Source organism: Mauremys reevesii, linkage group 1, assembly GCF_016161935.1.
Source record: "Mauremys reevesii isolate NIE-2019 linkage group 1, ASM1616193v1, whole genome shotgun sequence".
In the NCBI taxonomy this organism is placed as follows: Eukaryota; Metazoa; Chordata; order Testudines; family Geoemydidae; genus Mauremys; species Mauremys reevesii.
In genome coordinates, this window is record NC_052623.1 from 124,835,328 (window position 1) to 124,848,494 (window position 13,167).

Sequence of the window (13,167 nt, forward strand, 5' to 3'; positions counted from 1 at the left end):
TTTCTGGTGAGTGACAGCGCGGACGCCACAGCACTGCAAGCATGGTGTCCGCTGCGATCATCGCTGCACTTATGGCCGTTGTCAACTCCTCGCACCTTATCGTCCACCTCTTCCACAGTCAGCTGCTGAGAAATCGGGCGAGGAGGCTCCGGCAGCACGGTGAGGACATGAAGTGTCAGAGTGGCACAGACCTCTCACAGAGCACGGGATCCCGCGCCGTGGAGATCATGGTGGCAATGGGTCATGTTCATGCTGCAGAACGGCGATTCTGGGCCCGGGAAACAAGCACTGACTGGTGGGACCGCATAGTGCTGCAGCTCTGGGATGTATCACAGTGGCTGTGAAAATTTCGCATGCGTAAGGGCACTTTCCTTGAACTGGGTGACTTGTTGTCCCCTGCCCTGAAGCGCAAGGATACCCGGATGCGAGCAGCCCTGAGTGTGCAGAAGCAAGTGGCCATAGCCCTCTGGAAACTTGCAATGCCAGACAGCTACCGGTCAGTAGCGAACCACTTTAGCGTGGGCAAATCTACCGTGGGGGTTGCTTTGATGCAAGTAGCTCACACAATCGTTGAGCTACTGCTCTCAAAGGTAGTGACCCTGGGAATCGTCCAGGTCGTCATAGATGGCTTCGCCACAATGGGATTCCCAAACTGCGGTGGAGCTATAGATGGAACTCACATCCCTATCCTGGGACCGGACCACCAGGCCAGCCAGTATATTAACCGAAAGGGCTACTTTTCAATGGTGCTGTAAGCACTGGTGGACCATAGGGGACGTTTTACCAACATCAACGTCGGGTGGCCGGGCAAGGTTAATGACGCGCGTGTTTTTAGGAACTCTGGTCTGTTTAGACGCCTGCAGGAAGGTAGTTTCTTCCCGGACCACAAAATAACTGTTGGGGATGCGCAGATGCCTACAGTGATCCTCGGGGACCCAGCCTACCCGCTAATGCCCTGCCTCATGAAGCCCTATACAGGCGCCTTGGACAGTGACAAGGAACTCTTCAACTACCGGCTGAGCAAGTGCAGAATGGTGGTGGAGTGTGCTTTCAGATGTCTCAAGGGGAGATGGAGGAGCTTACTGACTCACTCGGATCTCAGCGAAACCAATATCCCCATTGTTATTGCTGCTTGCTGTGTGCTCCACAATCTCTGTGAGAGCAAGGGGGAGACCTTTATGGCGGGATGGGAGGTTGAGGCAAATCGCTTGGCTGCTGATTACGCTCAGCCAGACAGCCGTGTGATTTGAAGAGCCCAGCGGGAAGCGCTGTGCATCCAGGAGGCTTTGAAAGCTAGGTTCCTCAGCGAGCAGCATGACCTGTGACTATTAAGTTTCTTTACAGAGAAGCTGAACCTGCCCCTGTTTCTTTACCCAGTTACTGTTGACTGTCCTCTGCAGTTACATACCCCGTTTCCCCCTTTCCAACACACGTGTAAAAATAAAATCCATGTTTCATTGTTACGTAACTACGTTTTCTTTATTAATGACTTTGCGTTAAAGGGTTGAAACTGGGACGCAGACTGTGCTGGGTAGGGTGTGTAGTGATGTAAAGACCGCTTCTAAACTCGAGGAATGACAGGCTCCTGCTCCTAGAGCGGTCCGCAGTGCCGGACTGGTTGTTTCAACGGAGCCTGCCATCCCTCCTTTTTGGGACTCTGTGTGCGGGGGATATGTGACTTTGTGGAGGGGGAGGACGGTTACAGATTCCCCTGCTGCGTGGCTCTGTGGTCCAGGACAAGGACTGCTGCATAAGATCTGTAACCGCCCTCCCCCGCTACAAAGTCACGTACCATCCACCCACACAGAACATGGAAACCACCTCCCATACCGACCAGGGTGCCTACTGACTGCACTGTGTGTGTTACCTGCTGCTGATCCTGCCCCCGTGTCTGTACCCTGGTAAAAGTGACTGTCCTATGCAATTACAAACCCCCTTCCTCCCCCCCTTCAAACACAGTCTTCTGTACAAAAACATGACGGAAACAGTAATTAACAGCAAAGTATTTTTAATAATCAACTAGACAGTTAGGGGATGAAACTGGGATTGGGGCTTGGGTGAGTCAGGAAGGGAAGGACTTCTCAAAATTTAGGGAATGAGAGCTTTTGGGTAATTGAGCACTCTGCTGGGGTGGAGTGACAGTTTTCACGGCCTCTGGCACCCCTCCTTCTTGTTATTTTGGATAAAGGGGGTATGGGACTTTGTGGCGGGGGAGGGCGGTTGCAGATACACTGCAGGGGGGCTCTGTCCTCCTGCCTGCGGTCCTGCAGAACATCCACAAGGCGCCAGAGCGTGTCTGTTTGCTCCCTCATTAGTCCAAGCAGCGTTTGAGTCGCCTGCTTGTCTTCCTCACGCCACTTGTTCTCCCGTTCGCTGTGTGAGCGCTGGTACTGAGAGAGGTTCTCCCTCCACTGGCTCTGCTGGGCCGCCTCGGCTCGGGAGCAGCCCATAAGTTCAGCGAACATCTCGTCCCGTGTCTTTTTCTTTTGCCGCCTAATCTTTGCCAGCCTCTGTGAGGGGGATGCTGGGGCAGGTCGGGAGACACTCGCAGCTGTGTGATGGGGAAAAGGGAGTGAATTCCTTGCAAAGATACATTTTTGCAAACAATGAACACAGTCTAGTCTGTCTCTGTGAACAAGACCATGCACAGCACCTATCTCATGCGCACTCAGGACAAGTTCGAATTTTCGGCCTTCGCTTTCATTGCCTGGCATCTTGCACTAGAGATCAGACAAGCGGTTCAGGACAGCAGAATCCGTGGAGCAGGCAGGCATGGTAAGCCGTAGACTTTAGGCTGCTTAAAACTTAATGCATAGCAGTGCCCTCCTGCTGCAGGCAATCCGGAAAGCATAAACTCTGCCCCTGTTCCACCCCCTTGCGGCTGTCCCCGGGAAAGATCCCTGTATGCTGCCCCTCTGCAGCCTCCACCAAGTGGCTTTAAACCGACGCTTATTGTTATGCAAAGGAAAAGTGAAGCATTCCCAATACTAACATTACACTAATTCCCCTAATTAAATGCAGGAGTCGCCGAGCGAGATCACCCTGAGGAGGGTCACTGAGGCAGATAGAGAGTGCATGCTGTGTGAAAGCCAGCACAAACCAGGGGCCTATGCTGCCATGCTCGTGGAGGCAATGCTCCCAGAGTACCTGATGATAGCCTGGCGCAGAAAAGTGTGCTACCACGGGGCACCCAATAAGGCAGCTCTCCCCAGGAACCTCATGCGTAGGCTTTTCGATTACCTCCAAGAGAGCTTCGTGGAGGATTTCTGTTCTATCCCCATATACATTGACCTTCTTTTCACATAGTTAACATTCCTGTTCTTTCAAAAATAAATGTTTACATGTTTATAGCACTTACCAACTGATCCTTCCCCTGATTCAGGGTCCGGGTTAACGGTCGGGGAGGGTTGGTAGGGGATCTCCGTGAGAGTAATGAAGAGATCCTGGCTGTTGGGGAAATCAGCGCTGTAAGCACTGTCGCCTGCCTCGTCCTCCTCAAACCCTTCCTCATCTTCCCCGTCCGCGAACATCGCCGAGGAACTGCCCGTCGACACTATCCCATCGTCAGAGTCCACAGTCACTGGTGGGGCAGTGGTGGCAGACCCACCGAGAATGGCATGCAGTGCCTCGTAGAAGCGGCATGTCTGGGGCTGGGCTCCGGAGTGTCTGTTGGCCGCTTTGATTTTTTGGTAGCCTTGTCTCAGGTCCTTGATTTTTCACGCGGCACTGCATTGTATCCCAGCTGTATCCTCTGTCTCTCATGGCTCAGCTCCGAAAGCACACACTCATCGCCCCACACAGCGATCAGATCCAAGACTTCCCGGTCAGTCCATGCTGGGGCCCTCTTTCTACTCTGAGATTGCATGGACTCCTCTGCTGGAGAGTTCTGCATCGTTGCCGGTGCTGCTGAGCTCACCACGATGTCCAAACAGGAAATGATATTCAAACTGGCCAGACAGGAAAAGGAATTCAAATTTTCCCGGGGCTTTTCCTGTGTGGCTGGTCCGAACATCCAAGCTCGGACTGCTGTCCAGAGCGTCAACAGAGTGGTGCACTGTGGGATAGCTCCCGGAGCTACTAAGGTCGATTTCCGTCCACACATAGCCTAATTCGACATAGCCATGTCGAATTTAGCGCTACTCCCCTCGTCGGGGGGGAGTACAGAATTCGAACTAAAGAGCCCTCTAGGTCAAACTAATTAGCTTCCTGGTGTGGACGGGTGCACGGTTAAGTCGAATTAACGCTGCTAAATTCGACATAAACTCCTAGTGTAGAACAGGCCTTATATCCTTCGCCCAGATAATTCTAGGAAGTCATGGGTGGTGCCTTAGACAGAGAACAAGTGGAATTTCAATTCCAATGCTCCGTTAAGTGAAAGAGCATATAGGCTAAATCATTATATGGAGGGGTATTGAAATTGCAGAGCCCAATTAGTGGTGTATGCTTTTGATTCCAATGCTTAATCAAATTGGAAAATTCTGCCTATTTGATGACCTGAATTTCAATGAAAGATCAGGCTAGAGAGAGAGATGTGTCCTATCCCACAATGGATGACATCTTCCCAAGTAGGTGCCCAAATATTTACTCTTTTAGATGCCACAGGTGTTTTGGGGCAAATTCCACTACAGCTAAACAGTGTCAAGTTAACCACAATTTTCACTCCATTTATACAGTAGTCTCACCACAGACCTCTTTCTGGCATTACTAGTGCATCTGAGATCTTTCACAGGAAAATGACAGAGCTGTTGATGCACCTAGAAAGGCTAGACATTTATGCAGATAAACTAATACTTTGTGAACATGGCTGTACTGAAGAGGAACATGATTTAAAAAACCTGTGTAGTGTCTTTTGAAAACATCCAGTCTACAAGTCACTGCACAAAGTGAGAGCTTGTTGGGCTGGAAACAACTAGATATTTTTGGGATGTCATATAATGAATAATGTAAAGTCCCAGATTCTGAGAAAGTAAGAAACCTTTAAGTATTTGCAACCTCCTGAATCCATTCTGAAATGGAAAGAAAGCCTGTCAGAAAATGATACCCTCTGAGTGAAGTGAAAAGTGAAAGCACCTAGCATTGGTGCCGAACATAAGAGCAGTCATTCAATAGAGTGAAACAACTTCTGTCTGAGTCATAAGGGTTTATCTTCTTTGACGTAAGTAAGCCAACCATTTTAAGAGCAGAAGCCTGTGACTCTGGATTAAGGTATGTTTTATTGCAAGGGCATGATGGTCAACTGAATTCTGGTGCATATGGTTCCAGGACAATGACTGATGCTGAGACTTGTTATGTTCAGATTGACATTCCTTCACTGCAGTAAAAGCATCTGGAAATTCACAAAATACTGGAGGATTAGATCCTCTTAAACTACTGACTGACCACAGACTGCTCAGGCCACTGACAAATAACTATGAGCTGAATCATGTTTGAACTAGTCATTTTTTGAATGTGGCTGAAGGAATAATGAAGAATTCTCCCACAGACTTCTCAGAACTTATACATGAGCTATTTTCAGAGTACAAAATCTGAGTATTTTATGTAAAGCTTGTTTCGGGGTAGCACTTTGCCCTCAGTATTTGTGCTGACTGGTGCTGAACTATGGATGTAGCAAGGATTCTGATGGGATGAATGGTATTCTCATTTCCCCCACATCTCCTCTCCTAAAGGGCAAGATCAGGACCAAGAAGTGGTGGCAGACTTCAGTAAGGTATTGCTCTTACTCTCAAGTGAAGCAGTGATCCTATCATCGCAAATCAGTGAGAGAGCATATCAGCCTTTAGAGTATCTAGGATGCTATTTGATACTTCCTTTATGAATAGTGAGGACATGAGGAAGAATCCCTCCAAATAATGTCAGTCTGAGAAGTTATTTAAGGCAAAGAGGGGAGCAACTTTATTTCAATTAGAAGCGTACATAGAGCAAATTCCAGACATGCACTTAGTCAGTTAGGAGGGGGTATTTAAAGCTTCCCAGGATCTCTATGCTTAAATATGTTGCATGGATCCAATGCCATAAGCTGCCTGGCAACAAATTACCTCTAAATCCCCCACAGATCATTGCAGTAGGAATTATCATCTTTTCATTAGAATTCTTCTGCTAAAATTGAACGGAGAATTCAGTTGTGCAAACATTGATAGAGAATATAGGAACATTGCATTCTAAACTAACGTACAGTAACTCCTCACTTAACGTTGTAATCGTGTTCCTGAAAAATGCGACTGTAAGTGAAACAATGTTAAGCGAATCCAATTTCCCCATAAGAATTAATGTAAATAGGGGGAGGTTAGGTTCCAGGGATTTTTTTTTTTTGCCAGACAAAAGGCATTATATACATTTTAAACAAGCAATTTAATACAGGTATACATTTTAAATAATTTTAAAGAAGCAATTTAATACTACAATCATCACTGCTCAGTATGAAGCTTGGTTGAGGTGGTGGAGTCAGAGAGTGGAAAAGGATGGATTGTCCGGTTGCTCCTCTTGCTGTTCTTGCAAGCACAGGCACTGACTTTGCTGGGGGCAGAGGGCTCAACCCTCGGCCCATCCACTCCACCCCTTCTCCCAAGTCCCCACCTTTGACCTGTCTCTTCTCCCCCACACCTCCTCCCCCTTTACTTTGCATGCTGCGTCCTCGCTCCTCCTCTCCCTTCTGAACACTGCAAGCCAGCTGATTGCTGCTGGTAGGAGGGAGGGGAGGGAGGGGGGAGGCATGCCGAGTCTTCGCTCCTCCCCCCTCCCTCCTGCCCAGGGTAATCACCTGGGCTTGTGGCGTTTAGGAGGCAGGGGGAGAGGGGAGAGGAACGAGGACTTGGTACGCAGGCTCCCCCTCTGTCCTCCCCCCAACCTCCTGCCCAGGGCAATCATCTGGCTTGCGGTGTTCAGGAGGCAGGGGAGGGAGGGAGAGCCTGCTCCCTGAGTCCTTGTTCGTCCCCCATCCCTCCTGCCTCCTAAACGCCGCAAGCCAGCTGATTGCTGGGGGCAGGAGGCGGGGGGAGGAGGGGGAAGGTGCTGATCCGTGGGGTCTGCCGGCAGGCGGGAGGTGCTGGGGTGGGGGCGTAGGGAGGCTGCCAGCTGTGGAGAAAGCAGGCATCCAAACAACCTAACAATGGAGCATTGCACAACTTTAAATGAGCATGTTCCCTAATTGATCAGCAACCTAACAATGAAACAACATTAACCTGGACAACTTTAAGTGAGGAGTTACTGTAGTCATTTAGGAAAGATCAGAAGTGAAGGACCTTTGGGGTATCTTTCTTTGCTGTATTCAGATGGAGGATAAATAAGGGAGTTTTTTTAATAATGAATAAACTTTAAGCAAGATCAAGAGAGGGATTATGTGAGAGCATGTTCTTTTCAATACATATATCAGGGTTTAACAATGTTCACCAGAGAAAAGAAAAAATATATTGAAAAAAAACAAGTGGATTGTATTTTAATACAAGTGGGTTTTATTTTTCATTTTTCCCATTGTAAAAGTTTATCTTTTGATGTACATCTACTTTAATAATTACCAGATGACTAACAGTTTATTAGGATATACATTAGAAAGCATGATATACTGGAGTCATGGATTTCAAGGCCAGAACAGACCATTGTGGTAATCAAGACAGGAGTTAGACACTAGAAAATCACTGCGATCTACAAAGCCCATGTTGGGCACCTAGGCTCCCATACAATGAATGGGGAGAGACAGGCACCTTAGACTGTGATTCACAAAAAAACAGTATGCTAGGCTGGCAGCTGCTAAGCTAGCCAATGGGAGATGCCAACTGACCAGAGGGGTGTGTGCTTAATCCTCTCTTGGTTAGGTACCTATGATGTTCTGTCAGGAAGTCAAGAGGAAGACGACAATCTCCCTCATAATTTTAGCTCAGTGGTTAGAGTACTCACCTGGGATATGGGGGACTTCCAGTTCAACTGCTCCCTCCACCTGAAGGGGAGAAAGGATTTGAACTTGACTCTGCCACCGCTCAGGTGAGTGCCCTAACCACTGGGCTTTGGGGTATTCTGATATGAAGGCTTCTTCAGTCTCTCCTGTTGACACTGTTGCACTCTGGATAAATAATTAAAGAGCAACTGGAGCAGGTGGACTGGACCCTGGGTCTCCCAAATCCCAGGCGGGTTCCCTAACTACCAACCTATAGAGTAATTTTCATGCTTGAGCTCTCTCTCTCGCTCATTCTCCAGCCCAAATGATGCTTCAAGTAGTTATCCAGAGTGCAACAACTTCAACCGGAGAGATTACAAAGTATCCCATATCAGAATATCTCAGAGCCCCATGGTGAGGACAGTCACCTGAGAAGTGACAGATCCTAATTCAAATCTCTTCTTTCCCCTCAAGTAGAGGTGGGACTTGAACTGGGGGTCTTCCCACATCCCAGGTGAGTACCCTAACCTGTGGGCTGAAAGTTATGAGGAAAGTTCTCCCCCACTCCAAATGTTTTGTTTTACTTTATTTCTTTTATTTGAACATAGATGCGGAGTGAGTTTAGCTTCCTACAGGGTCCAGGGGATCAGAGGTCGTGCATTAGTCCCAAAACTGGAACTTTGATGCCTAAAATAGGAATTTAGGTGCCTGACCCCTTTTGTGTACCTAGGCCTATAGACTTAACTAGTGAAGGCGTATTGTTCTTTTCTAGACATTCTTATTGGTATGGTTTATATGAATGAATTTCTGGAAGGTCTTTGCTCATTCAGATATAGAATTAAATATTCTGTAAATATAGAAGGAAATGTAAATATTGGGCAGCTGAATTAATAATTATTAATTATTAGTGTAGTGGTAAAAGAAGGCTTAATCCTTTCAGCTGCATGGATCATGTGACGCATTACTGCATTCCCTGGCCTTTAGAACTAATATGGTTGAAATCACATTCTGACAAAAGCTTTGCTTGGTTGCATTGTGCTTAATTCGTTTTTGAAATATCATGGTATACACTGTTAATTTTTTAAAAAAATAATCTTTCTTGTTCAATGATGTATCTTCCTTTTTGTTGTGAAACTTCTCACATTCTGAAAGGTTATTTGTAAAATAAACTACTACGGAGACCCTTTCATACTAAACTAATGTAATAAATGACCAGGCTTCATTTAGTATAAACATCTGCATCACTGAAAGATCTGTTTGTTCTAGAGTTAATCAATTTTTTTTTTCCTCTGTGGAAAATCTCAGTTTTTTTGTTTTAACTCACAAACATTTTTTTGGCCAGAAACCTGCTGAAACGTGAAAAATGTTTGGCCAAAGAATAGCATTTCTTAGTTTTCAGGCAAAACATTTCAGTCTTGGTGTTTTTCAATTAAAAATAATAAAAAAAAAACCTAGGAAAGCAGATATTTACCACAAAAAATATTTATTAGAAAACCCAATTTTCATTTAAAAATTTTCAACAGAAAGTTTTTGACCAGCCCTAATTTGTCCTTTCCCAACAACTTCCTCTGAACTTTTATCTCTATAGAAATATATAGCCGGGTATGTGACTGAATTAATAAAGTCATCATTTTCAATAAGCATATTTTATTGGCTCTTCTTGTCTATGCCATAAAACTCTCCTCTGCTGAATCGTGTCAATAAAGTAACTGGAACAGACCGCCCAAGAGTTTTAACATTCTCAAATTGTCAAAAATCATAAATATATTTTTCCAACATCTCTTTAAGAAAGGTAACACTTTTTTAACAATTTACAGATGGCTATCCTAAAGAAGAAATGATTTACAGATGGAGGAAAAACTCAGTAGAGGCTGCAGACCAGAAATCTTGGAGACTCTATCAGTTTGACTTCATGGGTCTCAGAAATACTTCAGAAATTGTGAAAACCTCTGCAGGTAGGAATTGAATGAATGCTCAGTTTTCAAGGTTAAGAAGTTCAATATATAATTTTCTATACTCTGTGTATGACATGATATCATCTGTGTTTTGAATCTGACAGGTTTCAGCACTTAATCTACTACACTGCAATCTATTGTACATTTGACTTTAATTGTGTTTATGTTTTAACCAGTCAGGTTATTCTCATGGCAAAATAAGGTCTAATGCTTTCCACAAATATTAATTTCAGTGGGAACTTCAGATGTTCAGGACTCTAACTCTGTAGGTGTCTAACTTTAGAGACCCTACTTTGCCTTTAAACTGCTAGAAAATTTGGATTTTTAAAATCACTTTTTTCAATTACAATTGATATTTATGAACTCAGAATAAAATGATGAAGAATGTACTATGTGCAGTGAGGAATGGACTGTGCATTTTGTGAAAGTTTGTTTTCATTTAAGTACACTTTGAATTCAGGGAATTACAGTGTTTACAAGTGTTCATTTGAAAAGTGCCAAAATCCAGACTTCAATCTAATTGACTGTTTGGATTTCTAACAAAACCCTTCTTTCTTCCTCTCCTCTCTTCATAGTATTACCAACCTAGGAATAATATTAACTTGCAGCTGCTGTTTACACTACATTTTTAAGTTGCCACAATATGCTCATTCTGCAATTAGGTGTTATTAAATTAGCCCTGCATTGAGACATATGTTTTGATCATTGATTTATTTTAAATAGCAAGCATCAAGAACATTGACTGTTTATTATCTTAGCCCAGAGCATAGCAGTAGAGCTAATGAAATTAAACGTTTTCATGACAAGTTAATCTTTCATCCACTGTTTGAGTATTTTTTTAATGTTTCAAAGACATGGTACGCCTCTAGCTGATGAATACCTTTTGCCATTGACCTTATCAATTGATTTTAATTAAAACTTAATGGCCATATTATTTCCACAAGAACCTTTTTCTGTCTAATAATAATAATAATAATTAATAATAATAATGAACTATGCATTAAATGACATAGATTGCTAAAATTGTAAAGTTAAACATAACACAACATAAACAATAGATGCGGCACTTGGTAGATTAAAAAACTCATAAAAGTCGATCGTCATCTAAAGGTTATAGATAACACTGAAGTAAGCTACACATCAATAAATGTGGCGAGTGGTGTTAGTAGCAGTCTACTGCTTTAATATTAACCAGTTATGAATTTTTAAAAAGCAGAATTTAAGTGCATCTATATTATTTATTGGGGAACACTGTGGATAAAGAGTAAAACACACGGATCTGTGGGCTTAACGTGGAAAATTTATGGCCCATCCTCTTGCATCAATAATGCATTCTCATGGCTGACAGACAGTTTTGTCACTGAAATGCAATTAACGTATTAGTAAATCTTTGGTGTATATGGCCTGGCTAAGGAGAGTGCTAACAAATGGAGCAAATGTAAAAGTTTGTTCTGCTTCTGAATAATGAATATGGATGTGTAAGTTCTTCAGGCAAGTTAACTGTGATCTGGATGTTGGTAAATCAAGGTCAAGCCCAGGATATATTTTGGTTCCAATTTCTGTGACAGGAGGCATGAAACTAATTAGGAGAGATGGTGAAAAAGCTAGAGATAGTGTGAGTGACCTGCCATTTCTATTCTGTGCTCACCAGGAGTCATGCCAGCTTGAAAGTTTTCATCAAGAAATCTCGTTAAATGCACAGAACAGCCCCCTCTGAAATATGAAGCTGCTGGAGGTATGCTAATAAATACACGTACCCGCTCTATTTAAACAAGTCAGAAGCCAGCTTCACATGGTCATTTAAGATCCCAAATAATAAATGAGGTAACAGGGCAAATTCCATTTTTATACTCCTCTTCATAGACTCCAAGTTATAATTTAAAGAAGTGGGCAAGCTGGCGTTACTTTTTTACCCTCATTACCTTTGCTACTTCTCAGTCATGCTTCTGAGCAAAAACCAACCTCTGGAGTCAATTTCTTTTCTGCCATTAGATATGTACTGTAGGCCAAATTTTCATGCACCAGCACTCTCATAGGATACACTGATCTAACATTTGGATGTTCAGATGGCACTTAAAATGAGCAGTGATGCACTAAATACTGATTTGAGCTTCCAAATGTGGGATTTGTATGCTGATCAAACCTGTCTATCCAGATTCTTATATGGCCTTCGTGGGCATGATATCTGAAAACCTGGTGTTTATGTGAAATTTTTAAAATGCCAATCTGAAGTAGAGGGTGTTCCTTATAAAACACTGAGGGGTGCCTGGAAGAGTGGTTTTCTCTATTCAGATATTCATTGAATGGATCAGTATTACTGGCTTTTCACTATTTGAAAATAAGAATATAAGAATGGTCCATGTAGCTCGGTATCCTATTTTCCAACAGTGGCCAATGCCAGGTGCTTCAGACAGAATGAACAGAACAGGGCAATTATCAAGTGATCCATCCCCCATCGTCCAGTCCCAGCATCTGGCAGTCAGGGGCTAGGGACACCCAGAGCATGGGGTTGCATCCCTGACCATCTTGGCTAATAGCCATTGATGGACCTATCCTCCATGAACTTACCTAAATCTTTTCTGAACACATTTATAGTTTTGGCCTTCACGGCATCCCTTAGCAATGAGTTATTTGGGTTATTGGGTGATTTGTATCACTAGATGATCCAACCTTTCAGTATGATGTAGTCCACGCATTCGTCAAAATTTCCTACAAATTCCCAAAGGCCCTAATGTTTGCAAGATATTGTTGTCATCAAAATTAAACAAATCACCGTTCAGGCTGTAGTTGGGCCCAAAGGAAATAAATATAATCATGACCAACTAAATAATAAAATATAAAGCAAATTATTAAATTAAGATACAGAAAAGTTACAATATGCTAGAGATTTGGGGCAATCATACCAGGGAAGAGGGAGATGAGAGTTCCTCAGCTGTAAGCTCTTTGGGGCAGGGACCATCTTTTTGTTCTGTGTTTGTCCAGCACCTAGCACAATGAGGCCCTGGCCCATGACTTGGGCTTCTAGGTGCTATAGTAAATATACATAAACAATAATAATCATGATAGCAGAAGCTATTGCCAAACCGGAGATATTCTTTTTTTAAAAAGAGCACCAAAAATTGTAAGGGGGCTATAGAAATGAATTTACAAGTAATAAAATGAAATGTATATAGGCCAGCGATTTAGCTGGTGTCATTAGGCAGAGAGACGAGCTGAAGATCTCACTCATTTATTTTGGCTCACAGATGGATGAGATGGGGAGGTGTGGGAGTCTACAGATATATGAAGCATGTGAAAACCAAATCTCTGAACTTGCCTGAGGTGAACTCTCTCTGTGGAGGCCCA

The 13,167-nt window shown here is 43.7% G+C and overlaps 1 protein-coding gene across 6 annotated transcripts in view; it reads left to right on the forward strand.

The window, feature by feature from the left end:
• Positions 1–13,167, forward strand: part of GABRG3 (gamma-aminobutyric acid type A receptor subunit gamma3) — a 530,126-nt gene that overhangs the window by 445,148 nt on the left and 71,811 nt on the right. For all 6 annotated transcript variants that reach the window (XM_039519684.1, XM_039519686.1, XM_039519687.1 and 3 more), the window contains one exon: positions 9,685–9,822. In XM_039519684.1, coding sequence (XP_039375618.1) covers positions 9,685–9,822 — 138 coding nt within the window. The remainder of the gene's footprint in view (positions 1–9,684; positions 9,823–13,167) is intronic.